At 35.9% G+C, this 27,844-nt stretch overlaps 1 protein-coding gene and 1 long non-coding RNA gene across 3 annotated transcripts in view; one reads left to right on the top strand and one right to left on the bottom strand.

Annotated features, from left to right (window-relative positions):
• The window catches only part of LOC143254028 (uncharacterized), a 112,987-nt gene extending 85,374 nt beyond the window's left edge, over window positions 1-27,613 (bottom strand). For both annotated transcript variants that reach the window (XM_076508745.1, XM_076508744.1), the window contains exon 1: window positions 26,536-27,613. In XM_076508745.1, coding sequence (XP_076364860.1) covers window positions 26,536-26,816 — 281 coding nt within the window. In that variant the 5' untranslated portion in view covers window positions 26,817-27,613. The remainder of the gene's footprint in view (window positions 1-26,535) is intronic.
• On the top strand, window positions 6,196-15,808 carry LOC143254029 (uncharacterized). The gene is made up of 2 exons (XR_013029932.1): window positions 6,196-6,494; window positions 15,231-15,808. It is a non-coding gene; the product is annotated as an uncharacterized LOC143254029 (long non-coding RNA).
• Window positions 27,614-27,844: the final 231 nt, after the last annotated feature.

Genomic DNA, 27,844 nt, shown 5'->3' on the forward strand with positions numbered 1-27,844 from the left:
CATGTGGTGTATTTATTAAGTTGAATAACAATACTAAACTAAGAAGACCATCATGTGGTGTATTTATTAAGTTGAATAACAATACTAAACTAAGAAGACCATCATGTGGTGTATATATATTAAGTTGAGTAACAATACTAAACTAAGAAGACCATCATGTGGTGTATATATTAAGTTGAATAACAATACTAAACTAAGAAAGTCATCATGTGGTGTATATATTAAGTTGAATAACAATACTAAACTAAGAAGGTCATCATGTGGTGTATTTATTAAGTTGAATAACAATACTAAACTAAGAAAGTCATCATGTGGTGTATATATTAAGTTGAATAACAATACTAAACTAAGAAGGTCATCATGTGGTGTATTTATTAGGTTGAATAACAATACTAAACTAAGAAGACCATCATGTGGTGTATTTATTAAGTTAAATAATAATACTAAACTAAGAAGGTCATCATGTGGTGTATTTATTAAGTTGAGTAACAATACTAAACTAAGAAGGTCATCATGTGGTGTATATATTAAGTTGAGTAACAATACTAAACTAAGAAGGTCATCGTGTGGTGTATTTATTAAGTTGAATAACAATACTAAACTAAGAAGACCATCATGTGGTGTATATATTAAGTTGAGTAACAATACTGAACTAAGAAGGTCATCATGTGGTGTATTTATTAGGTTGAATAACAATACTAAACTGAGAAGGCCATCATGTGGTGTATTTATTAGGTTCAGTAACAATACTGAACTCTATAGGCTGTAATGTGTTATTTACATTTCAGAATATCCATTACAGTTTTTAACAAGTAAACATTACAAGGAGTTTTTAAACACTTTTTAATCCACGATTTGATGACACTGCTGTCAGTGATGACTAAATGTGGAATGGAGGAATTCTTGTACAGTTCTACAGTGGTCAGTTCTAAGACTAAAGGTCGATATTACCGATTACTGAGACGAATCATGCATCTCTCTTCTCTACTGCAGCCTCCCTCCTCTAAACGCTCGCCCTACAAGTCACGTGATGTGTGCACTAGACGTTTGAACTGATTGTGCTGTACGTCTTCTGTATGCACTTTTTGTTTCATTTGTTAAGTAAATCACTTTGTACGAGTGGTAAAACTGAGGGATGTCCTTGTTAAAATAAGTATTGGTCGCTCTTATTACCAAAATAACACACACGGAAAGAGACGCCACTGACCGGAAGTACATGTGTATACATTTAAAATTGTATTGATTCTTTTTAGGCCTCACATATTCATCAAACAGTGGTTAAGTGGGTTTATAGTTTACTTATAATGTTTGAGTCATCAGTTCTATATGCATAACCTTACTCAGGGTTTTCTCTTATCACCAACTGACAGTTTTCACCTGTGTTGTAGTGATCAGAGTATAACATTATTGTTATTATTATGTTCATCTATCTTATATTTATTATTCTACATTTTTTAAAAACTTGTTTATAATATTAACTAACATGTTGCACTTTCTCGGATGAACCCTTCAGTACCTTGACGTTAAGTTCGAAGGCTCATACCTTTAAAAATTCGTGTTTTGATACATGTGATAGGCACGACAAAAATAATCCATTGTGAAGTTTTGAGCTTAATAGAAATAAAGTTCCGAGTGGTTACAATCCAGTAAAGAAAATAATGACGTACTTTGTTCTCTTGTGGTCAGTTATACATTAAATTAACTACAGCTGACCCTCACCACAAAGACAGCATTTGATAACAACCACTTTCTCTTATTTCTAATCTGATTTAAAATTTAGTCTTAATGTTGTAACGTGGCAACTTCGGTTCGTTGGGGAGAAACGTGTCCATCACCCGTGCGATTTTTTGTTTTTTGAAGTTAAGCCACAAAGCTACACGATGAGCTATCTATGTCCTACCAACTAAGAGTATCGAAGCCTGGTTTCTTGCATTCGTAAGACACACCACTGTGCCACTGAGGGGACAACTCGTACGAAATGTCTGTTTGTCATAAAATGCTACGAGAAAGACGGAATATTCATTACTTACTAAACGACTTCCAAGTGGCTCAGCAGTATATCTGCGGACTCACACCGCTAGAATCCGGGTTTCAATACCCATTGGGGGCAGAGCACAGACAGCCCATTGTGCAGCTGTGTGCTTAATTCCAAACAAATAAAAACAAACGACAAATAATACAATAATAAACAGAAATAATTATCAGTGTATATTTTATCGACAATGTAGTAATAGGATTAACAAAATAAGAAATGTATATTTTCTTTTATCATTTATAAAATTGTAGTTCAACTGTTACTTGTCCATCATTGTTTAAATATGTTTCAATCAGTTAAGATTTACACAACACCCTAGGGTGCATTTGGTATGTTGACATGCATACTAAAGAGCTCTCACTGCATGTACACAAACGAAAGACAACCAAATTGTCAATAAAGAACGTCTACGTTGTTTGTGTTTGTTGGAAGTTACTTGGCTTTGATCGATTTTCAAAAAGTGCAACACGGGAAAGTGGGTTCAAGTCGTTAATCTTGTAAAACGATACCTTGAACCTGAGAAAATATTTATCATTTTAAAACAACCTTATCTGTAAATTGTTAGAAAGGGCAAAACGCTGAAATCAAAACGAAGGTCGAAACAGTTTGTGGGTTTCAAGGAACTCTTTTACTACGCTCCTTGATGTTCACTGTGTGCCTTTCGAACGTCTTGTTAAAGAATTCGGGTGTTCTTAAGTGTGTAGCCGTTTCGCTCAAGGTTAGGCTTAATTCTTTTAATTAGATAATTGTAAACCACAGATTCTCGTGGTTCTTTCCAACTAGCTTAGGCTTGATTCTTGTAACTAGATAATTCTAAACCACAGATTCTCGTGGTTCTTTCCAACTAGCTTAGGCTTGATTCTTTTAATTAGATAATTCTAAACCACAGATTCTCGTGGTTCTTTCCAACTAGCTTAGGCTTGATTCTTGTAACTAGATAATTCTAAACCACAGATTCTCGTGGTTCTTTCCAACTAGCTTAGGCTTGACTCTTTTAATTAGATAATTCTAAACCACAGATTCTCGTGGTTCTTTCCAACTAGCTTAGGCTTAATTCTTTTAACGATATGATTGAAGACATTCCACTACACAGCTCCGTAAACTGTAATCCATCTTAACTCTTCAAGTCCGATACAGACTCGCATTCTGAAGCCCAACCTTAGGCTTAAGAATAAACTCGAAAATTATTTGTACGGAGCGTCTCTTGTTTGTTTGTGCTGTTATGTAAATGTTAATAAAAATTCCAGAAACATCAGCCAAAACGTAATGTAAATCTCATTATCATGGCTCGTGCATTATTTAATTATTGTTGTTTGTACAAATATTCTTGATTGCAACTTGAATTATGTTTTTCATTATCACAACCATGTCAATTTTTAAATGCCCCCTCAACACACTTCATTTAATTTCAACGAAGGTCACCAACATTGTTCACTTGTGTCAAAAAAGTCTGCACATATAAAGTCACGATTTCTCCTTCAACAAACAACCGACAGGTGCTACTCTAGGACTAGTTTTTCTCCTAGTAACCCCTGACCTACTCCTTTTTAAACCATTTCTTATACCTGGCACAATTCCAAGAACAGATTCGTGCTTAGCGGTCAAATGTTTTCAAACATGCAATGTTTATGACATGGTAACATAAAACTATATATCTATGTAACGAATATTTTAAGAAAAAGAAAACAAGTCGGAAACACTAGCTTTATATTTTGTGAACATTGGTATCCACAAGTTGTCGTCAAGAAAACATGAAATCACGAAAACTTAATATTCACAAAAATATACATTTTTAATATCATAGACTTACAATTCTGTATCAATACAGCTTTTGAACTTCACATAAAGCTTTACGATGACTATGTGCAATAGTTGTCTCTAATTTAACAGTGCAAGACTAGAGGGAAGGCAGGACTATCTGTGCTAACAGTCTCTAATTTAACAGTGCAAGACTAGAGGGAAGGCAGGACTATCTGTGCTAACAGTCCCTAATTTAAGAGTACAAGACTAGAGGGAAGGCAGGACTATCTGTGCTAACAGTCCCTAATTTAACAGTACAAGACTAGAGGGAAGGCAGGACTATCTGTGCTAACAGTCCCTAATTTAACAGTGCAAGACTAGAGGGGAGACAGCTATTCATCACCACACACCGCCAACTCTTGGATTGACCGACACATAACTCCCCCACGGCTAAGAGGGCAAGCATGTTGGTTGTGACAGGGATTTGAACCACTGATCCTCAGATGACGAATGTAGCGCTCTGACTACCTAGCCATAGTGTCATATGACAAACATGGATAGACAAGTAATCTTTAACCCTGTAAAGCACTAAAACTACTAAGCTCGCGAATAAATCTCGTTACAATCGAGAAATAACAACATTTAAATAAAAAACGAACTTGGCACATGTTGTTCAAAATGTTTTACCACATAGTTTGTTGTTTATATTCTGGTAAAACCTGTGAGTGAAGTTACGTGTTGTATATTACACTGTAGCAAACATGTGAGTGAAGTTACGTGTTTATCATATGTCCACAGCGCCACTGGTTGATAAACAACGGGATGTTCCACTCGCTTTAATACAAATAACGAAGGATAAGAACACACTCTAATATTTTTATGTTTTAGTAGCTGTTCTCACACTGTTGGATTTTAGCATCACAAGTCCGTAAACTTATCACTAACCCAGAATGAGCTGATATTCTATGTATGTGGACTTCCAACTATCAGCTGGTAATAAAAAAAAAAAAAAAAACGACTTGAACATCTATAAACATTAAAGACCACAAATACTATATATAAATAAAGAACTCAATAAGCACCTTAACATTATTTGCCCCTCATGAAAGATCTGTAACTTTTACGGACAAAAACATTTCTTGTACACACTTGAACTATTTTATATATACAGTCTAACAGTGATTATTCGTCGAATTGTTTTATTTTGTTTTTTCCTCACAGAAATGCGTTAACTTCCAAGAGAAGCAGACTGTAACAACGCAGCTCTGCCAGGAAATTGTGAAACGTTCTGACAGTTTCCTTTTGTTAAAAAACAACAACAACTCGTATTAATAACATGAAATTGTGAAACGTTCTGACAGTTTCCTTTTGTTAAAAAACAACAACAACTCGTATTAATAACATGAAATTGTGAAACGTTCTGACAGTTTCCTTTTGTTAAAAAACAACAACAACTCGTATTAATAACATGAAATTGTGAAACGTTCTGACAGTTTCCTTTTGTTAAAAAACAACAACAACTCGTATTAATAACATGAAATTGTGAAACGTTCTGACAGTTTCCTTTTGTTAAAAAACAACAACAACTCGTATTAATAACATGAAATTGTGAAACGTTCTGACAGTTTCCTTTTGTTAAAAAACAACAACAACTCGTATTAATAACATGTAAAGTTTATCTGCTCTCGTCAATTATCCATCTGTCAGAGGATCTGTGTGTCAGTCTCTTAATCCGACGCCAGTCCAAGTTTTCTTGAAGCATTAGCTTGGTGGTTAGGGTACTCGACTCGCAATGTGCGAGTCACGGGTTGGTGTCCCGTCACCGAACATGCATGCCATTTTATCTGTTGGAGCATTGTAATGTTACCGTCAAACCCATTATTCGTTGGTAAAGAGTAGTCCAAGCGTTGCTAGTGGATGGTGTTGAGTACTTGCCTTCCATCTAGTGCATCATTTCAAAATTAGGAACAGCTAGGGTAGATAGCCCTCGATTACCTTTGTGTGAAATTCACACAAATAGGAAGTATTAGGTCAAAACTCACCAATCTGAGCCATGAACATACAAAGAATATTGGTTATGTCATCTCAGGCGACATTGTTTTATAAATGTTCTTTGTGTGTGTCTATCACACTGATTAAGAAACGAAGCACGATTATTCAGTCTAGGTTTGTGATTACAAAAACTACGTTACATAATTTAGTTGTTGTTTTTTTTATTTGCTTGTGTCCTGTAGCGAACGGAGCGTAAATAACCCAGTGTGTTGCTAGCTATATACGTTAAGAAAAAAAGTTATTTCTGAGAATGTTTTTAAAAGCACCATAAAAATACGGAATTCTTAACACAGCTGACTTTCGTTACCACATTCAAGGTCGTTTTCCAGACCAAGGTTGAGCTATGACTTCCAAAGTTCCGAGTAATTTCCGTTAAGGCGGTGACAGATTGCATTCCACCAGTTAGGACGACTTTCCAAACTATAAAGCTTACCTGTAAAATGATCCAATAAAAATACTGATGGTTCACAGCTTCTCTAGAAAGAGGACCAATTACCACGTAAAACTGTATGTCGAATTACTTTACTTGATATAGAAAGTCGAGCGGTGTGGTTCTATAAACGGTTAGTCGTGTGACAGACATACAAATACATGTAGATACATATAAGATCGAACCAATTTTATGCACCACGAGACAAGAGTCAGAAACCTACAGCAGATATTAATGGTGAGCTGTTTCATCTTTTTTTTAATTTTCACGTCAAGCTACTCAAGGGCTACCCTGCACGTAGCCCTCCCTAGATAGACTAGGGAGGGAGGGCAGCTAGTAAAGATAAACTTATATATATATTAATTATCGTTAGTGTTTCCACAATTACATCAAACTCCTCAAACATTTGACGTAGACGGTACACCATAAAGCTAAGCTGCCCGGCCTTAATTTATATTTATATGATTAGATACCGGACATGTTATTAACATTCCCTGCTCCATACTTCACTGTAGAACTTGCGTACGATCAATTACATAATCAGAATATTTGGCATTTTGTGTTCACAAAAATTCACGTATATATGGGTGTGGCGGAAACCGATTTGTAATAGCAACATTTTATTACGCATCCCTTGTTCTGGTGTAGAATGATTTATGGAGATAGTGAGCTGGTAAAGCAAGCAGCCTAACGTTAAAGTAATAAGTGTCACTGTACAATCAAGGACATCGCAGATTTACTGGTTAAGAAAGAGAATCTCGTGCCGTTCAAGAATTTAAACTTTTTTATAAAAGACCTGGATCAAAAATATATATCCAGTTTCTCATTAACTCGACTTGAATTCTTTTGTGAAACATTTGTTTAACTTCTATTTCTCTCCAGAATTTCCACAAAAAACTGGAATAATTTAATTTTGACAGTAAAGCTAGAAAAACAAACCTTTACTCTCAATCGCGGGTTCGAATCCTCGTCACACCAAACATGCTCGCCCTTTAAGCCGTGGGGGTGTTATAATGTGACAGTTAATCCCACTATCCGTTGGTAAAAGAGTAACTCAAGAGTTGGCGGTGGGCGATGATGACTAGCTGCCTTCCCTCTAGTCTTAGGGACGGCTGGCGCAGATAGCCCTCTTTGCGCGAAATTCAAAAACAAACAAACAAAAACTTACTCTCAATGCAATAACAATATTTTTTCTTTCGGCCAGCGTTTGGCCATTACGGCTTTATCAGAGCTAGTTGTACATGAACTAGTATTGGTGAAGCTAAAACATGATATATTTATTGTTAAATCATTTATAGAGGTCGCTCCAAACCTTTCACTTTGTGTTTTTAAATATTCCATAGATCACGCAGTAAAAAAAACACAAACAACTATATACTTACGAATCGTAGTGCATTGTACGAAATAAAATGAAATACCATTTTTTGAGTGAATAACGTTAACTAGCTGTTTTCTTAGAGTTTTAGCGCTTGAAACCAGAAAACGGCTAGAGCGGTTAACCCTCAAGTAGCTTAAAAAATAAACACACCAACTTATTTTGCACGTATTAATAACCTGACTAATGGTTTAAAGAACCCACATGTGTCTGTTTGGTAAGCGACAGTTTGCTGTTTTTCACACTACATAATGTATTAATAACAGCTAGAATTAGATCTGCAAAAAAGGAAATAAATCTGGTATTGAACCGAAAACGATGCTTACAAGACTGACAGTCAACAGTAAAGGGAAACAACCTCAACAGACATACCTTCTGTCTGTAACTAACCACATTATATGTAATGGTGTTATAAAGATTGACAGTCAACAGTAAAGGGAAACAACCTCAATAAACATACCTTCTGTCTGTAACTGACCACATTATATGTAATGGTGTTATAAAGATTGACAGTCAACAGTAAAGGGAAACAACCTCAATAGACATACCTTCTGTCTGTAACTGACCACATTATATGTAATGGTGTTATAAAGACTGACAGTCAACAGTAAAGGGAAACAACCTCAATAGACATACCTTCTGTCTGTAACTGACCACATTATATGTAATGGTGTTATAAAGACTGACAGTCAACAGTAAAGGGAAACAACCTCAATAGACATACCTTCTGTCTGTAACTAACCACATTATGTGTAATGGTGTTATAAAGACTGACAGTCAACAGTAAAGGGAAACAACCTCAACAGACACACCTTCTGTCTGTAACTAACCACATTATGTGTAATGGTGTTATAAAGACTGACAGTCAACAGTAAAGGGAAACAACCTCAATAGACATACCTTCTGTCTGTAACCAACCATAGTATGTCTAATCTTAGCTCAATGTCACAGAGATGGTGATAAGAACAGAAGATAAGTTTGTGCTTTGAAAGTAACGGGCGATCCGCGCATGCGTTGTAACAATTAATGAGGGGATATTAGAGTACAATTTCCGACGGTTGCATGGTTGCATCGTTTCCAACCAAGTAACTAGAGAACTCTGTTACGCTAATATGTGCCCTTTAATCGACTGTAAAATCAGTCACACTCGACGGGTCTTTATTTTTGTCACATTTCACAGTATCTTAGAATGAAGTAAATATACAACTAACAGTGTTAACACACACGATGTTGTGTAACATTTACAGATCTTTGATGGAAATAAAAAAACAAACAAGAATAATTCCTGAAATCTGGATCACAATCGTAGGATGAATCATTAAATAGCGACAACAGGAATCTGTAATAAATGTATTCCATATTTCTCCTTTGTGAATTCTAGTTTCTTTCTACTCGACTGACTTTAGATAATACGTATCACTTCTTATATTCCACAAGTTTTTACACAACCATCAGAACTAGAACTTCAACTGCCTTAGATGTACAGAACTGAAATACGGAAAAGGTTTGAAACATTAACACTGAACAAACAATCAGACATGCCTACCAACACTCTGTCGTCTGTGGCTTATCATGCGATAGGAAATACCAAAATTGGCTTTTCTGTTTTACAATCGACCAATAGTACGCAACTGTGTGCATAACATTCATGTTACAAAATCGAATGACGTAAGCGAGTCGTTTTCTGGTATACACTACCTTAGTCAGCTGTCCCCCCCGCCGAGGATTTATAATATTGGTGCAAGAAACTGTTATTTCAAACACGTTGGTTCAAATTTCATGTATACAGTTCAACCTAACCCTGTTTGGCTATCATGGTTTGTTTGTACAGTTCATATATACAATCTAACCTAACCATGTTTGAATATCTTGGTTTGTTTGTACAGTTCATATATATATATATATATATATACAATCCAACCTAACCATGTTTGAATATCTTGGTTTGTTTGTACAGTTCATATATACAATCTAACCTAACCATGTTTGAATACCTTGGTTTCTTTGTACAGTTCATATATACAATCCAACCTAACCATGTCTGATCCTTTTGATTTCCTTGTGCAATGTAATTAGTGTTTTGTTAGATGTCCAGCATAAGTTAAGACTTCTAATATTTTTATGTATACCGTGCTAGCATATATGTATCAACCATATGCACTTTTGTTTTATTTATGAGAGTTCCGAAAAACAACGAGAACTGATAGGCGTTTAGTTATAAAAGCATACTTCAACGTTTAGTTATAAAAGCATACTTCAACGTTTAGTTATAAAAGCATACTTCAACGTTTAGTTATAAAAGCATACTTCAACGTTTAGTTATAAAAGCATACTTCAACGTTTAGTTATAAAAGCATACTTCAACGTTTAGTTATAAAAGCATACTTCAACGTTTAGTTATAAAAGCATACTTCAACGTTTAGTTATAAAAGCATACTTCAACGTTTAGTTATAAAAGCATACTTCAACGTTTAGTTATAAAAGCATACTTCAACGTTTAGTTATAAAAGCATACTTCAACGTTTAGTTATACAAGCATACTTCAACGTTTAGTTATACAAGCATACTTCAACGCTCTCTTAGAATGTGAGGTTATTTTGTAAACTTTAAGTATCAACACAATTAGATGCTAAAACACCTGTTTTAAAATAATAAAATATTATCACATCTGAACAGTGAACCTTACTGAACAGTACTTGCAAGGTATCACAGCACAAATAATGGCTTTGTTCTCCAAAATTTATCTCTTGATAAAGTCCACTGTAAATGTACGAAACTATTTGGGACTGTCATCAAACTATATGTAATACCCATTATAATACGATATTGACAGTTCTGGTTAAGTCAAGATTATATTTACATGACATATTCTACTTTCTTTGTAAAATGTATTGTGTTTTAACAGGAGTTGTGTAACATTCACAAAATGTTTCACTTATTATGGAAGATTAGGAAAAGCCATTTTACACTAAACACGTTACTATAGCACCAGTATATTACACTACACACGTTACTATAGCACCAGTATATTACACTACACACGTTACTATAGCACCAGTATATTACACTACAGACGTTACTATAGCACCAGTATATTACACTACACACGTTACTATAGCACCAGTATATTACACTACACACGTTACTATAGCACCAGTATATTACACTACACACGTTACTATAGCACCAGTATATTACACTACACACGTTACTATAGCACCAGTATATTACACTACACACGTTACTATAGCACCAGTATATTACACTACACACGTTACTATAGCACCAGTATATTACACTACACACGTTACTATAGCAACCAGTATATTACACTACACACGTTACTATAGCACCAGTATATTACACTACACACGTTACTATAGCACCAGTATATTACACTAAACACGTTACTATAGCACCAGTATATTACACTAAACACGTTACTATAGCACCAGTATATTACACTACAGACGTTACTATAGCACCAGTATATTACACTACAGACGTTACTATAGCACCAGTATATTACACTACACACGTTACTATAGCACCAGTATATTACACTACACACGTTACTATAGCACCAGTATATTACACTAAACACGTTACTATAGCACCAGTATATTACACTAAACACGTTACTATAGCACCAGTATATTACACTAAACACGTTACTATAGCACCAGTATATTACACTAAACACGTTATTATGCCACCATCTGTACGTATTTGTGCCAGTATTTTTATGTACATATAACAATTAAAGTAATATTTACTAGACAATATTATTTCAGCTCATGACGTAATGCATATTTAAGCACGTGACTTGCTGAAATGTTCAGAACGATATCAACAGCGTAACAAATGTTGATAGTTGGATTTACAAATGACATATTGATGATGGCCATTACAGAAATGACATCATTTGAAGTTTTCCCTCGTTTTCTTACATTGTCTTAGATTTCCTCTTAGTCTGATTGAAGTGTTTTTTTGTTGTGTATATATACACACGTCATCACTGAGGCAGACGGCAGCACAACCTATGTAGGGATGTCTCGGATTGTTTATTGATGTTTTAAATACCTCCTCAATAGGTTTTCAGAGCTTTACAACACTATATAGTGTTTAATTTTACATATACAGTGACTGATTCACGAGTTCTAGAAATGTCTGTAAATATCATAGCAAAAGGTTTGAATTTCTTATTCTTTTTTTATTACATTATAACTCAAAAACTAATACAATGCTATCAACCAATGTTAGTGAAGTAATAGTTTCAAACATTTTTACTTTCATTAATAGCCAGTACTAATTTAAAAATCGTAATTCTAATGTAAACGATGTTATCGTTACCCCTTGAAGGTAGCTTTCTTACAGAGCTTCGGTTTTCCTTGAAAACCTTAAGTACAGGGTGAAACATGAATTATCAGCCAACAACAGTTCAAACCTCACTGTATTTAGAACTTGGTTATACATACTACCTTCGTATGTCTATTGAAACATTGCATTGAAAAACAATATGTAAAGAAAACTTGCCAAACGAGAAAGTAAATATATGGATGGCTAATATCAAACACTCAAAAACAATGTAAATAAGATAGTCGGGGTGACATTTGTATCATACCTAGATAATAGTACAGACAAGAATTAACATATATATTTAACTGTTTAGTCACAACTGAGTTTATTTATCCTATTTTGGTCTGTTACATTCTTTTACACTGTGTGACTGTACTATTATGTACGAATGATACAAATACAATCCATTCTATCTTGTTTTTTAAGGTTTAATATTAGCTATCCATATATTTATTTCCTTTTTTTAAAAAAAAAAATTTTCTTGTAATACTGGTGACTAAAAGTTGGCTTTACCTAACCCTAAAAGTCACGTGTAAACTGTTTCTCACTCTTTTTATATTTTCGTAAGAGTACCATTTTAATATCCTTCCGCGTGTATAAAGAAGTGAAAAACATCAGTTAAAAATGTGATATTTAGTTATTGTAGTGAAATAACTATTTCTTTAAATTTAGAGATGTTAAATGGGACATACGGGAACTTCGTATTGTGTTCAGAAAATCTGTCAAGTTGACATTTAATACGTACAATAATTAGAAGAAAAAACAGACATCAAACACTAGTTTCAGTTAGTTCTGACTCAGCACGGCTACGTGGTTATGGTACTGGACTCGCAATTTAGAAGTTCGAATCCCCGTCACAACAAGCATGCTCGCCATTCCAAGCTTAGGGGCGTTATAATGTACGGTCAATCCTACTATTCGATGGTAAAAAGAGTAGCCCAAGAGTTGGCGGTGGGTACTGATGACTAGTTGCTTTCCTTCTAATTTTACACTGTTAAATTAAGGACGGCCAGCGCAGATAGTCCTCATGTAGCTTTGGGTGAAATTCAAAACAAAGATAATACATCTACTTTGTAAGTTGTAGAACTATACACCATTAAGATGTAGATATATGATGTGTTTCTGATTTCTTTGTACTAAGTTTCTACTCGAGCCATTCTTCCAGAACGTTGTAAGGTTTAGGTGATAAAGCAGTCTTCTTGGTCATGATGGCTAACAAAAAATCACAGCTTAGGAAGAAACATTGCTCTAAATATACTACTATGTGGAGCTAGAAAAAAAAAATCGGACTTAAGTGGTATAGCTTTATAAAAGATTATTTAAATATAGGTTTAAAGTTTCAATGTTAAACCTGGGTCAAGGTAAAGAATAAATAACATCTTTAAGCTAAAGTATCAATAAGGAATTTCGAAAACTTTTTTTTTTCATCTTTGTTACAACAAATAGGATTTCCACTAACCCTAACATTCTGTTCTTCAAAATGGACTTGATTTACGTTAAGATAGCCAACACTCTAAGCCTGTTTCTGATTCATTACACTACACCGAGCATGGCGATCCAGGGTTACTACCGCTAAATAACAACAACATGTCAGAATATTATCTTCAGGTTCTTTACCTATTCTGTTATCAAGTGGAACGGGTTGTTCTTTTTTGTTGAAACTTTAGACAGCGTTTGTTGATTACGATTCTGAGCTCACCAGCTGGGGTCGCGTACAAGTCTATCAAATCTGATATTTCAGCTAATCGTATTGAGTTCCGAAACGGGTAGCTTGAAACAAGTTACCTTTGTTATTCAAAATAGGAAACGAAACGTGTTTGGGAAGAAAAAAAAAAAAAAATTGTGACACTCTTGAATGGCTCAATGGCCTGGAACGTCGTTGTCCAAGTTCAACACCACGTTGGAATCAACATAAATTTTGTTGTTGAAAACGTGTGTGTACTTGGTCACGATACGGAAGACCTAAACAGCTCGTGGGCCGAAGCTTCACAACTGACTGTGCTGTAACAATATTAACAGTATGTACACAAAGACCTTATTGTTTAGCTAACAATGAACAGAAGCATATTCGGGCGAAAACCTCATAATCGTAAAACAACTATTATTAGTACCATAAAAGTTGCCCATCACATGGTTACAACATTTCAAACGTCAGAAAGATGACGTCTTAAAGGAATTGAAAAAGAAACACAGACCCTTTACTGTTATCACATAAACTTTAACAACTATAATACTTGAACCAGTGATTTATAAATTTCTTTAACCACTTAACAGCTTCCAAGTGAATTATTAACAGTGTGATTTTTAAATTGAACAAAATACACTGAATAGAACCATAACGCGCATAACTGGGTATCAAAAGGGTGGATACAGACGTTTGGTATTTGAGAATAAAGTCACACTTTCAACTGCAAAGTGTGTTTTTCGTTTCACAAATGTAAACACTGATTGAGATCTTACTTTTTGGATTACATCATTACGTTTGTGTGTAATTGTAGACTGTCTCAATTCTTCCAAAGAGAGCAAGTTAAAATAATTGGGGTCATTCAACTATTTCGTGCAAGATCATGCCCTCTGACCTCAATATCACGTGATGTAACGCACAGAAGTGAATAAAACACAGCTAACTGATAAATCAACTGAAAATAAAAAAATGATGTTAAACTCACTTTTAGCTTTGAGATAACCAAAAATAACAGGTTTGACCATCTTAACGCTTGTCATAAAATGAACAGCTTAGAAAGCTGGAAAATTTCACTAGTGGACATCTTTTGAACACAGCACAGTTATTTGTTTTTTATCTTTTTCAATCCTTGTTGGAGAAGAACATATTCGACTTTTCTCACCCAGCTTTGTTCTGGCGCCATCTATAATTATGTGTAATGTATTTAAACATTTCTTTATTATTATTAGAACAACAGACAACAAAAACTAACTAAAAATTGAAAGTTCTTAACCAAGCTACCAATCATTTCAAAACTAAAACAGAAAATTACACAAAACTCGTCACTGTAAAATGCCCTCTTCTTCACAAAGAATTCTTGAATCAAAAGAGCTCAAAGTTTTGAACTGTCTAAGGTTGTTGTTTTTTTTCTAAGTATAAGAATATTACTCTTGTTAATTATAAATGTTGTTTGAACCGACGAGAAAAGACACGATTAGACATGCCAATCAGTAATGAAACGTAGTACGTTACAAGAAATGCCCTGTTGAAACTAACGTAATGTTTCTGTTTCCAGGTTCCTGTACGGAGGAACAATACGTACAGTACTCGATATTAGTGAACGATCTCCATATGCCAGTACAGTGACGTAACGCAGCAGATGACGTCACGCATGACATATTTACCACCGATATATTAACTTCATTGAGAAGTCCTGACCACCCAACAATACAACGACACCTTAGTTAGACATATGGTTTGAGGAACACTCACAGCTTTTTCGGAGGAAATATATCCCTAAATGGTGGATCATGAAAGATATAGAAACAAATTCGATTACGCTGATCTCCATACAAACAGAAAGCCTGGCGTATCAAAGCTTTCAAGACAGCATCTGGTTCTAAACCTACACCTCAAGCTAATCTAGAGCAGACAAAGAGAAAAACTAGACAAGCTATAAAAACCATTCTGATGAAGACAAGAGTAACCAAGATAAAACAAAGAAATGGACACAAGATTCGAGAACACCCACGAACTTCAGACTACATCTTGAAATTAACACTTGTTAAGGTATTAACAAAAAGAAAACTAGAATTCTACTGGATTTCTACACATTAATTTATGCTTTAGTTCAGAATAAAAGTGGAAAATTTATCTAAATGTGTCGATTACACTGACCACGACGGCCTTCACAGAACTTTATTACTACAAAACTAGTGCGTAATCGTATTAAAAATATTAGCACGATAGAAAATGCAGAACGTAAGTCTAAAAACAGTATAGAACGTAAACTTCATTTTTATTAACATTCAGAATGCAGGCATGTATGGTGTATACATCAGTATTTGTACAAGAGAATTAATATAATAACATCATATCGTACAAAGCTTCGTACACACAGATATGTACAGACTAAACTCTGTGTACCTAACCTCCACACTAGGAGTATGTACAGACTAAACTCTGTGTACATAACCTCCACATTAGGAGTATGTATAGACTAAACTCTGTGTACATAACCTCCACACTACGAGTATGTATAGACTAAACTCTGTGTACATAACCTCCACACTACGAGTATGTATAGACTAAACTCTGTGTACATAACCTCCACACTACGAGTATGTATAGACTAAACTCTGTGTACATAACCTCCACACTACGAGTATGTATAGACTAAACTCTGTGAACATAACCTCCACACTAGGAGTATGCATAGACTAAACTCTGTGAACATAACCTCCACACTAGGAGTATGCATAGACTAAACTCTGTGTACATAACCTCCACACTAGAAGTATGTATAGACTTAGCTCTGTGTACATAACCTCCACACTAGAAGTATGTATAGACTAAACTCTGTGTACATAACCTCCACACTAGGAGTATGCATAGACTAAACTCTGTGTACATAACCTCCACACTAGGAGTATGCATAGACTAAACTCTGTGTACATAACCTCCACACTAGGAGTATGCATAGACTAAACTCTGTGTACATAACCTCCACACTAGGAGTATGCATAGACTAAACTCTGTGTACATAACCTCCACACTAGAAGTATGTACAGACTAAACTCTGTGAACCTAACCTCCACACTACAAGTACGTATAGACTAAACTCTGTGTACATAACCTCCACACTACAAGTATGTATAGACTAAACTTTGTGAACCTAACCTTCACACTAGGAGTATGTATAGACTAAACTTTGTGAACCTAACCTTCACACTACAAGTATGTATAGACTAAACTCTGTGTACATAACCTTCACACTACAAGTACGTATAGACTATACTCTGTGTACATAACCTCCACACTACAAGTACGTATAGACTATACTCTGTGTACATAACCTTCACACTACAAGTATGTATAGACTAAACTCTGTGTACATAACCTTCACACTACAAGTATGTATAGACTAAACTCTGTGTACATAACCTTCACACTACAAGTATGTATAGACTAAACTCTGTGTACATAACCTTCACACTACAAGTATGTATAGACTAAACTCTGTGTACATAACCTCCACACTACAAGTATGTACAGACTAAACTCTGTGTACATAACCTCCACACTACAAGTATGTACAGACTAAACTTTGTGAACCTAACCTCCACACTACAAGTATGTATAGACTAAACTTTGTGAACCTAACCTTCACACTACAAGTATGTACAGACTAAACTTTGTGAACCTAACCTTCACACTACAAGTATGTACAGACTAAACTTTGTGAACCTAACCGTCACACTACAAGTATGTATAGACTAAACTTTGTGAACCTAACCTTCACACTACAAGTATGTACAGACTAAACTCTGTGAACCTAACCTCCACACTACAAGTATGTATAGACTAAACTTTGTGAACCTAACCTTCACACTACAAGTATGTACAGACTAAACTTTGTGAACCTAACCTTCACACTACAAGTACGTATAGACTAAACTCTGTGTACATAACCTCCACACTAGAAGTATGTATAGACTTAGCTCTGTGTACATAACCTCCACACTAGAAGTATGTATAGACTAAACACTGTGTACCTAACCTCCACACTAGAAGTATGTATAGACTAAACACTGTGTACCTAACCTCCACACTAGAAGTATGTATAGACTAAACACTGTGTACCTAACCTCCACACTAGAAGTATGTACAGACTAAACTTTGTGAACCTAACCTCCACACTACAAGCACGTATAGACTAAACTTTGTTTACACAACCAGTACTAAACTTTTAAAATTCTGTCTGCTGGCTAATAGCCCCGATGGTTCTCACGTTTATTAGAAGCTATGTCACTCAGAATAAAATAATCCTGACAGTTGGAGGTAACAAGTAATTTTAAGCTGTGTGTTATCTGACGGTAATATAAGCTATGTATCAACCCCCCTCCCCCCACAGACACATATACAGGGAAATCAGAGACACCCAAACAGTAGAAGGTTCTCTCCATGTAATCTCACTCTATTGTAGATGTGCGTGTTTTCGGGGTCAGAGCTAAGCACGTTCACAGAAGAATATTTCCAGCGATAACTGGAGAGCGTAACGATTTTTGCTTCTGTTAAATGAAGTATCTAGATATCCTAGAAGTGGGCAACAAATCATACCCTCCCCATGGTCACCTGCAGCATAAACGTGAGAGGTGGATTTTTCTCCTTAAGACACACCTGCATGTCCAGGCCGTCGCCATGACAACCAAACAGCTTATTTTCACCATGCGGATGTACAAAGATGAGTATCGAGCGTGTTGGTGGCTCCATCTTTAAAATACTGAAACAACAATGAAGATAACAGTTTACTGACCACCAGAGTGGTGAGAAACAGCCATTCACTGACCGCCAGGATGACGGGAATCTTAACTTTTTGATGGCAGTTCACTGACTAGCAAGGTGATGTAAATCTCAACCTCTCGATAAAATCTCACTTACCACGAAGTTTATACACACTTGAATGAATGCGTTCAAAATCCACATTACAAATTGTAAACAAAAATATTTACTTTTTCTTACCAATTTTTAGCCACTCCAGAAAAACTCCCACGAGAGGGTTTACAGTAAACATTAAAAATGACGTAAAATATACAGGGTGGCCCGTAAGTCCCTACCCATCCATATATCATGTATATACAGTGTATCTGTGTGGTGTCACCAGTATTCTTGTGCTCATGTACCCACGTACTTGTCACAATACGCTCTTCAAGTGTAAATGGGCTTACATCGGCCATATTTCATTCTCCAATGAATAAATATTTCCTGCAATGTATTTTCTGTTTGTGTTCTGGGTCAAAGCTACATAATAGGCTGTCTCCGCTGAGTTCATTGCGGAGATCGAATTCCGAATTTTAGCGTTATGAAACTACATTACTAGAATAAAATGTCCTCACCTTCTTACAATTATATCAAAATGACGTCATTCGTTAGGACGAGAACAAAGTAATTAGATAAAAGAAAACAAAAAGCTGATACTTCTCTAAGCATCATTCTACAAAGTGTACTGATATAACATCTACTTTCGCGTGCCGTAAATTCCATATGAAACAGGTGCGAGCGAAATCACATGACGCGCACGTGACACTGCAATGTATCTATGACGTCATTAAACAAGACAGATGGCTAACCTCGTTGCACAAGTTTTGTATCTCTACACTTGCGTATGAGTTAAATGCACAAAATATTCGTGCGATTACTTTAAAACCAACCAGAGATCAAAATAATAAATAGAGAAGAAAAAAGGTGATATATAATCACGAGCTTGTCGGATTTCTGGTTAATAACCTAAGTCAACGATAATTCGCAAAATCAGTCAAAAAAACAGCAACAACAACAAAATAAATATCACTGTTTCATGCTTCGAATCTCGATGGTTTTTCCAAAGAAAATATTTCATACTAGCCACAAGTCGCAAACATTTGCGAAATGTCTTCTGTCCTTGTTTGAATTTTTTTGTATTCTAACACGATATTTAAGTTACGATTTCTTGCAGGCATTATGTGTTAGATCGATAGCTCCTGGTCTATTTGAAAGATGTTACGCGGTCGGACAAACAAACTCGCGTAGATGTAGCTTTATTTATTAAAACTACACGAAAATTAATAAATAAAGTAATGATATTTATGATAGTATATAGAGTGTGAAACAGTTATGAACGTTCAGTGTATGACACGGTTTTACGTTTTATAACAAAGAAACTTACAAAAACAAAGAATAAACCCATTGTAAAGAAAAAAGTAGCTAAAAGATGTCTATGAAACGAACCGAAGTTAAATTATCACAAAGTAAAGTAAATGCAAAGTTGTAATGAAGGCAAACCTAGCTGATAATGCAGAAACGCCTTAATGTGCGTTCACAAATTGATAAGCATACGATTTTGAACGAACTGCGAACGCGTATTTTAGACCTAAGTATGTCAAGAAAATCCATAAAAATTGTATTTCGTGTAATGTTATTTTTTAGGAAGTTACACACGGATTAAATGTTATGTGTGTAAAACACATTGCAAATAAAAGTAAAGTTGAAATTGAAGCAGTCATTTGATCATGTGATTACAACAACATACTTATTGGCTTGAAAAGTTTAACGAAGGAAAAAGCAAATAGATAATTTTGTATTGAAAAACACGTAATGTGGACCATTCGTATAAAGGCATTTCAAACGATATGACGTTGGTAGTGTTTGATCTGGACTCTACCCCCTTCAGAGTTTCATTGGTAGTGTTTGATCTGGACTCTACCACCCCTTCAGAGTTTCATTGGTAGTGTTTGATCTGGACTCTACCCCCTTCAGAGTTTCATTGGTAGTGTTTGATCTGGACTCTACCACCCCCTTCAGAGTTTCATTGGTAGTGTTTGATCTGGACTCTACCACCCCCTTCAGAGTTTCATTGGTAGTGTTTGATCTGGACTCTACCACCCCCTTCAGAGTTTCATTGGTAGTGTTTGATCTGGACTCTACCACCCCCTTCAGAGTTTCATTGGTAGTGTTTGATCTGGACTCTACCACCCCCTTCAGAGTTTCATTGGTAGTGTTTGATCTGGACTCTACCACCCCCTTCAGAGTTTCATTGGTAGTGTTTGATCTGGACTCTACCACCCCTTCAGAGTTTCATAAAGTGTAAAATTTCAGATTTTATTCTCTTCCTTTAAACTCTCTTCTTTCGAATGATAAATGTACTAGCGCCCCCTGTACGAAAACTAAATATAGTCCTAAAATTAGAAGCTTCTACTCAAAAACAGCTTGAACTGGGAATTTGAGATAAGAAATGCGTCGTGGATCTGATGCAGGTGTTTATCACTAGTACACATAATAACAGTCATTGGTGAGGCTTTAGTATGTTTTAATTGTTAATGGACTTACGATTACAATATTATTAGTCTTCCCAAACCAACCATGTTGTTACATGATGTTACAACAACCGATAACACAAACCGTGTTGTTACATGATGTTACGACAACCGATAACACAAACCGTGTTGTTACATGATGTTACGACAACCGATAACACAAACCGTGTTGTTACATGATGTTACGACAACCGATAACACAAACCGTGTTGTTACATGATGTTACGACAACCGATAACACAAACCGTGTTGTTACATGATGTTACAACAACCGATAACACAAACCATGTTGTTACATGATGTTACAACAACTGATAACACAAACCATCTATGATTAAGACAAGATTACTGTTTAATTTACATGTATTCTTAGAGTAGAACCACACCATAGCCTACTTTGTATGCGCACTTTAGTGTAGGACCACACCATAGCGTACTCTGTATGCGCCCTTACTTTAGTGTGGAACCACACCATAGCCTACTCTGCACATACCTTTATAAGGGTTCAATGCCGTATCACAACTTATCATGTATGTACCCTTAGTGTGGTATAAGTGTGGTTATGTTACAACGTCAGTGCGAATGGTTAAGTTTGATAAATGTCAATTAATATGGCTGGCTATAAAAAAAACAACTGAAATATGAAAACCAGATGAATCTTACGAATAAAAAAAACAGATAAGTCGTACGAATAAAAAAACCAGATAAATCGTACGAATAAAAAAACCAAATAAATCATACGAATAGAAAAAAACCAAATAAATCGTACGAATACGAAAAAAAAACCAAATAAATCGTACGAATAAAAAAACCAAATAAATCGTACGAATAAAAAAACCAAATAAATCGTACGAATAAAAAACATAGAAAAGATTAAATGTTCTTGTCTTTAATCTCGAGTGTTATATTTTATCTTTAATGTCTGCGATATGTTTCAGTATAAAACAGTAACAATTATATTGTATAGAATGATGAGCAAATATATGATATTATGATTAAAAACAACAGGAACAAATGTATTGAGTTATAAACCAAGCTCCAGGTACGTCATTACGTCACTAGCACGTTGAATCATTTTCTAAACTTAGAAGTTTTTATATTGTTAGCTATGACGTAATATGGACCAAGCCAGTTCGACAGGATCTCGATTTCTTTGTGGTTTACTTATAAACTTGTAGTAATAGTAGTACCTTCTATGGGTATCGGATTGAGATCTCAATGAAACAATGTTTTATGGTACGTACAAAATAATAAAAATAAAACGTAACATAAGTGAAAACTCTCTCTTATTATTATGCTGTACACTTGTTTCGTCGTGTAAGTTTACACTTGGGATGTCAAAGTTACTCTGTTTGACGATAATATCAATGTATACCTTTCCTGGGAATAACAGCTTCCTAAACAATATTTAAGCTATCAGTTTGTGGTTATAAAATACTGGTCGTAAACTTGTTTATTTGTAATAACAAACAGAATCAGGTCCTACCAAAATGTGAACGGATGGGCAAACAGAATCCGATCCTACCACGATGTGAACGGATGGGCAAACAGAATCCGATCCTACCACGATGTGAACGGATGGGCAAACAGAATCCGATCCTACCACGATGTGAACGGATGGGCAAACAGAATCCGATCCTACCACGATGTGAACGGATGGGCCAACAGAATCCGATCCTACCACGATGTGAACGGATGGACAAACAGAATCAGGTCCTACCACGATGTGAACGGATGGACAAACAGAATCAGGTCCTACCACGATGCGAACGGATGGACAAACAGAATCAGGTCCTACCACGATGCGAACGGATGGACAAACAGAATCAGGTCCTACCACGATGCGAACGGATGGACAAACAGAATCAGGTCCTACCACGATGCGAACGGATGGACAAACAGAATCAGGTCCTACCACGATGTGAACGGATGGACAAACAGAATCAGATCCTACCACGATGTGAACGGATGGGCAACAGAATCAGATCCTACCACGATGTGAACGGATGGGCAAACAGAATCAGATTCTACCACGATGTGAACGGATGGGCAACAGAATCAGATCCTACCACGATGTGAACGGATGGGCAACAGAATCAGATCCTACCACGATGTGAACGGATGGGCAACAGAATCAGATCCTACCACGATGTGAACGGATGGGCAAACAGAATCAGATCCTACCACGATGTGAACGGATGGGCAAACAGAATCAGATCCTACCACGATGTGAACGGATGGGCAAACAGAATCAGATCCTACCACGATGTGAAGGGATGGGCACATAGAATCAAGTCCTACCACGATGTAAACAGATGGGCACATAGAATCAAGTCCTACCACGATGTAAACAGATGGACAAACAGAATCAGGTCCTACCATGATGCGAACGGATGGACAAACAGAATCAGGTCCTACCATGATGTGAACGGATGGACAAACAGAATCAGGTTCTATGATGATGTGAACGGATGGGCACATAGAATCGAGTCCTACCACGATGTGAACAGATGGACAAACAGAATCAGGTCCTACCATGATGTGAACGGAGGGAAAAACAGAATCAGGTCCTACCACGATGCGAACGGATGGACAAACAGAATCAGGTCCTACCACGATGCGAACGGATGGACAAACAGAATCAGGTCCTACCACGATGTGAACGGATGGACAAACAGAATCAGGTCCTACCACGATGTGAACGGATGGACAAACAGAATCAGGTTCTATGATGATGTGAACGGATGGGCACATAGAATCGAGTCCTACCACGATGTGAACAGATGGACAAACAGAATCAGATCCTACCACGATGTGAACGGATGGGCAAACAGAATCAGATCCTACCACGATGTGAACGGATGGGCAAACAGAATCAGATCCTACCACGATGTGAACGGATGGGCAAACAGAATCAGATCCTACCACGATGTGAACGGATGGGCAAACAGAATCAGATCCTACCACGATGTGAACGGATGGGCAAACAGAATCAGATTCTACCACGATGTGAACGGATGGGCAAACAGAATCAGATCCTACCACGATGTGAACGGATGGGCAAACAGAATCAGATCCTACCACGATGTGAACGGATGGGCAAACAGAATCAGATCCTACCACGATGTGAACGGATGGGCAAACAGAATCAGATCCTACCACGATGTGAACGGATGGGCAAACAGAATCAGATCCTACCACGATGTGAACGGATGGGCAAACAGAATCAGATCCTACCACGATGTGAAGGGATGGGCACATAGAATCAAGTCCTACCACGATGTAAACAGATGGGCACATAGAATCAAGTCCTACCACGATGTAAACAGATGGACAAACAGAATCAGGTCCTACCATGATGCGAACGGATGGACAAACAGAATCAGGTCCTACCATGATGTGAACGGATGGACAAACAGAATCAGGTTCTATGATGATGTGAACGGATGGGCACATAGAATCGAGTCCTACCACGATGTGAACAGATGGACAAACAGAATCAGGTCCTACCATGATGTGAACGGAGGGAAAAACAATCTGGTTCTATCATGATGTAAACGGGTGGACAAACAGGATCAGGTCCTCCAATAGTGTGAGTGACACTAGTGGCAAAAACATGAAGAAAATCCATTACAATGTTGAATCCATACACAAAGAAAGATGACTGGCTTACGTAATTTCAGAAATCGAAACTTAAACAATTTCCGTTCGGTAATTTTCATTTACATAAGGTCTGAATAAAACAACATATGAATCAAAATTTACATGTGTTTATACTAAAGTTACACAAAAATGTTTAGAAGTGAGTAGTTTTTCGAGATTTACGACTGTGATGTAAATCACTTTTACGTATCAGCCACTAAATACATTCTCCCATCATCAAGAACACGCTAGAGATATGACAAGGGTGTCATTAGGGTTGCCTAAAATATATATGAACTTATAAATTAATTAGTAAATAGTAAAGGAAGTAACATGTTTCGGTACGAATAATAATTTGTATATGTCGCTTTGAGGCAAGGAAAATCGTACAAACAACAACTTATCAGTTACAAACGTTTCGTAACACTACAGTTCCGTTCTAATGCTAAAGCAATCTGTTTGTCAAATAACCGGTAATTAACCCTGAATATAAACATCGAGCGGCATCATATTATCTTAGCTAATAACATGCTCGAATGAACATATCTTCAGCCAAGCCTAACTACCGAAAACAAATTATTCATTATCTAACATGTTTTTATATTCTTATCCAAATGCGGCCCGATTTTCTTACGTTTATACCTGAATATAATTGACTCCAGTAAGTTTTATTTTACACAATTTATCTTAGCTATCAACTAATCCTATCATTTAAAATAGCATTTCTCAACCTTTCTGTCAGTTTTTGTTCGTTTGTTTGTTTTACGAAATTCCACCGACTGACAAGGTGGTCGTAACGAAAAGTCGATTGTGAAACTTAAAAACACTTGATATAGTAAAAGATAAAAAATGGCTGTTGAACATAAATGTTGTATGTTTCATTAAATAACATTTATTTTCTCAGTAATTCCAAACACTCAGAAGAAAGTAACTTTCCGTAAAACCACCATAAAGTTACGAATGAAAACGATTAAATATGATAAATACAATCAGAAGTAGAAACCAACAGGCCTAAAATTTATTATTATAATCAAGTAAACCGTTCATAATTTTTTTCTTCTTTCCTCCAACATTACTTATATCGAAGCGTGGAGGAATAAATGTTAGTTGGTAATGCTTGAAAGCTATCACTATTTAAACCTGTCTTTCAAAGTGTTATACTACATATATATAAATAGCCTTTATGGTAATCTTTTCTTTCCCATCGTCCATCCCAAGTGGCAAGTTCTGCTGATTACGAAAGGCCTCTTGGGTAGTGACTTGTGGAAACACAAGATAGATCTTAAGATAAGATGAATGTAAGAAAAAAAACATTTGTAGTTTTCGAGATTTATTATTAGTCATTAATTTATACTTGCATAGCTTACTCATAAATTATGAAATGAAAAAAAAGAGTTGTTTCCACTGTTTAAAATAACTTTAAATGTGTTGTCAAAAATATATAAAACTGTTTAACTATTATTAAATTTATCAACGATCCCTATAAATCAATCAAAACTTTGCATTAGGCCTAAAACTTGATATTAAAATACGTGTAAATTGCAGGCGTTTCTTTTATTACAACTTTTAGGGCAATTGGTTTCTAATTATTCGGCGGGTAAATCGAGACTTATAACACCTTTCATCGTGCGACTTCGACACTGACTTGTGTTTAATATCTAACAGAACTTCATACATCTTCCTATTAAATAACTAAATTAAGTGTCACACTTTTTATTGTTATCATCACAATAACATAATAATAGGCAATAGTCTCAGGATTTTCGGTTAAAAAAAAGTAAAAAAATCTGGAGTTTGTTCGTTTACTTTGTAAAATAATATACACGTCTCTGACACTTCAGATGACACTTCGTAAGTTTAGGCCTAAAACTTATATAACAGCCTTACCTTTTTAATACTCTTTCTTCATTTGTTTTTCCATTAGTTAACGTCTGGCCTCCTAAAACCCGACCATTTATGATTCCTTTAGACGGAGTAACAGGCGTACCTCTGCCGACGAACCTCATCTCTGGAACCGCATCCACGGATATACCGTTCGTTTCACCATTAGGCTTAGATTCATTTTCTGGTTGGGCTGTTTCTCCATTCATAAAATTATGGACCATGGTGGATTTGGGTTTTGCTAGAGCAGAATTGTTTTTATCTTCATCGACAACGTACGGTGTCATCAGTTATGACTTAATGTTTAAAAACGAGGCACTGGTTTTAAAAAAATCCTAGTAATAGCACTTTTTCCTGTTTATCCGTTGAATATATATTATATTTTTTTATTTTCTTACGCATAGAACCAGTTATATCTAGAATGATAGCATTACGAAGAGAACAGATGACATATGCTACTTCGCCTTTTTTAAACTAAAATGGAAATGCAGAATAAATTATATGATGTGTATGGTTTAAAGTTTATTACAAATAGTTTATTTCTTTAGATCTCTCGAATTTTAAAACGTTCATATTTTCTAAACTTAAACAATGTAGTATCTTTATCCCTTACGATTCATTTAGGGCACTAAAGGAAAACGTACGCTAAGCCTAGTAAATAAAGTCAAAGTTATCAACAGAGAATCATAAAATAATTTTGGTAAAGGTGAAAACTTCCCTTCGTAGAAATTTCTTCGATAATAAAGAAAGTTTTGTTCCTGCAAGTAATGATAATAATAACAAAAAGTCTGTATTTCGACGGTGAAGTGAAACTCACGAATACACAGTAAATGCTCTTAAATGTTCAAAAAACTGTGGGCGCTCGCAGTGTCAGTGAACTAGAAACAGGAATAGGCATATAATGTGTTGGAGAAATTAGGGCAGTGGTAATATTTGCCCCCTAGTAATATCTACTTAAAACAAGAAATGCAAAAAAGTACCAAACATTAGATCTGGCAAGTCACGAGTCCTTCTTTCACTCAGTCAACGTTCTGGTACACCTCTCTACACTACCAGACGATCCAGTCGCTTTCGTTATCTGGGTTCGTAGTCGAGGCAACGCGCCGTTTTCGTGATACTCTCAGCTAGAGGGCAGAGTCGACTTGTTCGATAGGGGCCATTACAACAAAAAAGTGAATTTCAGAGAAGGGGCCAATAAATTCACATTCATTATTTTCTGTGAAAGTTATAAGATAGAATGATCCGGAACTGTGAGTGTGCTATAGCAGTGAGGGTCAAACTCCATTATTTATTCAGAAAAGAGTAACACAACAAT

Source organism: Tachypleus tridentatus, chromosome 6, assembly GCF_004210375.1.
Source record: "Tachypleus tridentatus isolate NWPU-2018 chromosome 6, ASM421037v1, whole genome shotgun sequence".
Classification (NCBI taxonomy): Eukaryota; Metazoa; Arthropoda; class Merostomata; order Xiphosura; family Limulidae; genus Tachypleus; species Tachypleus tridentatus.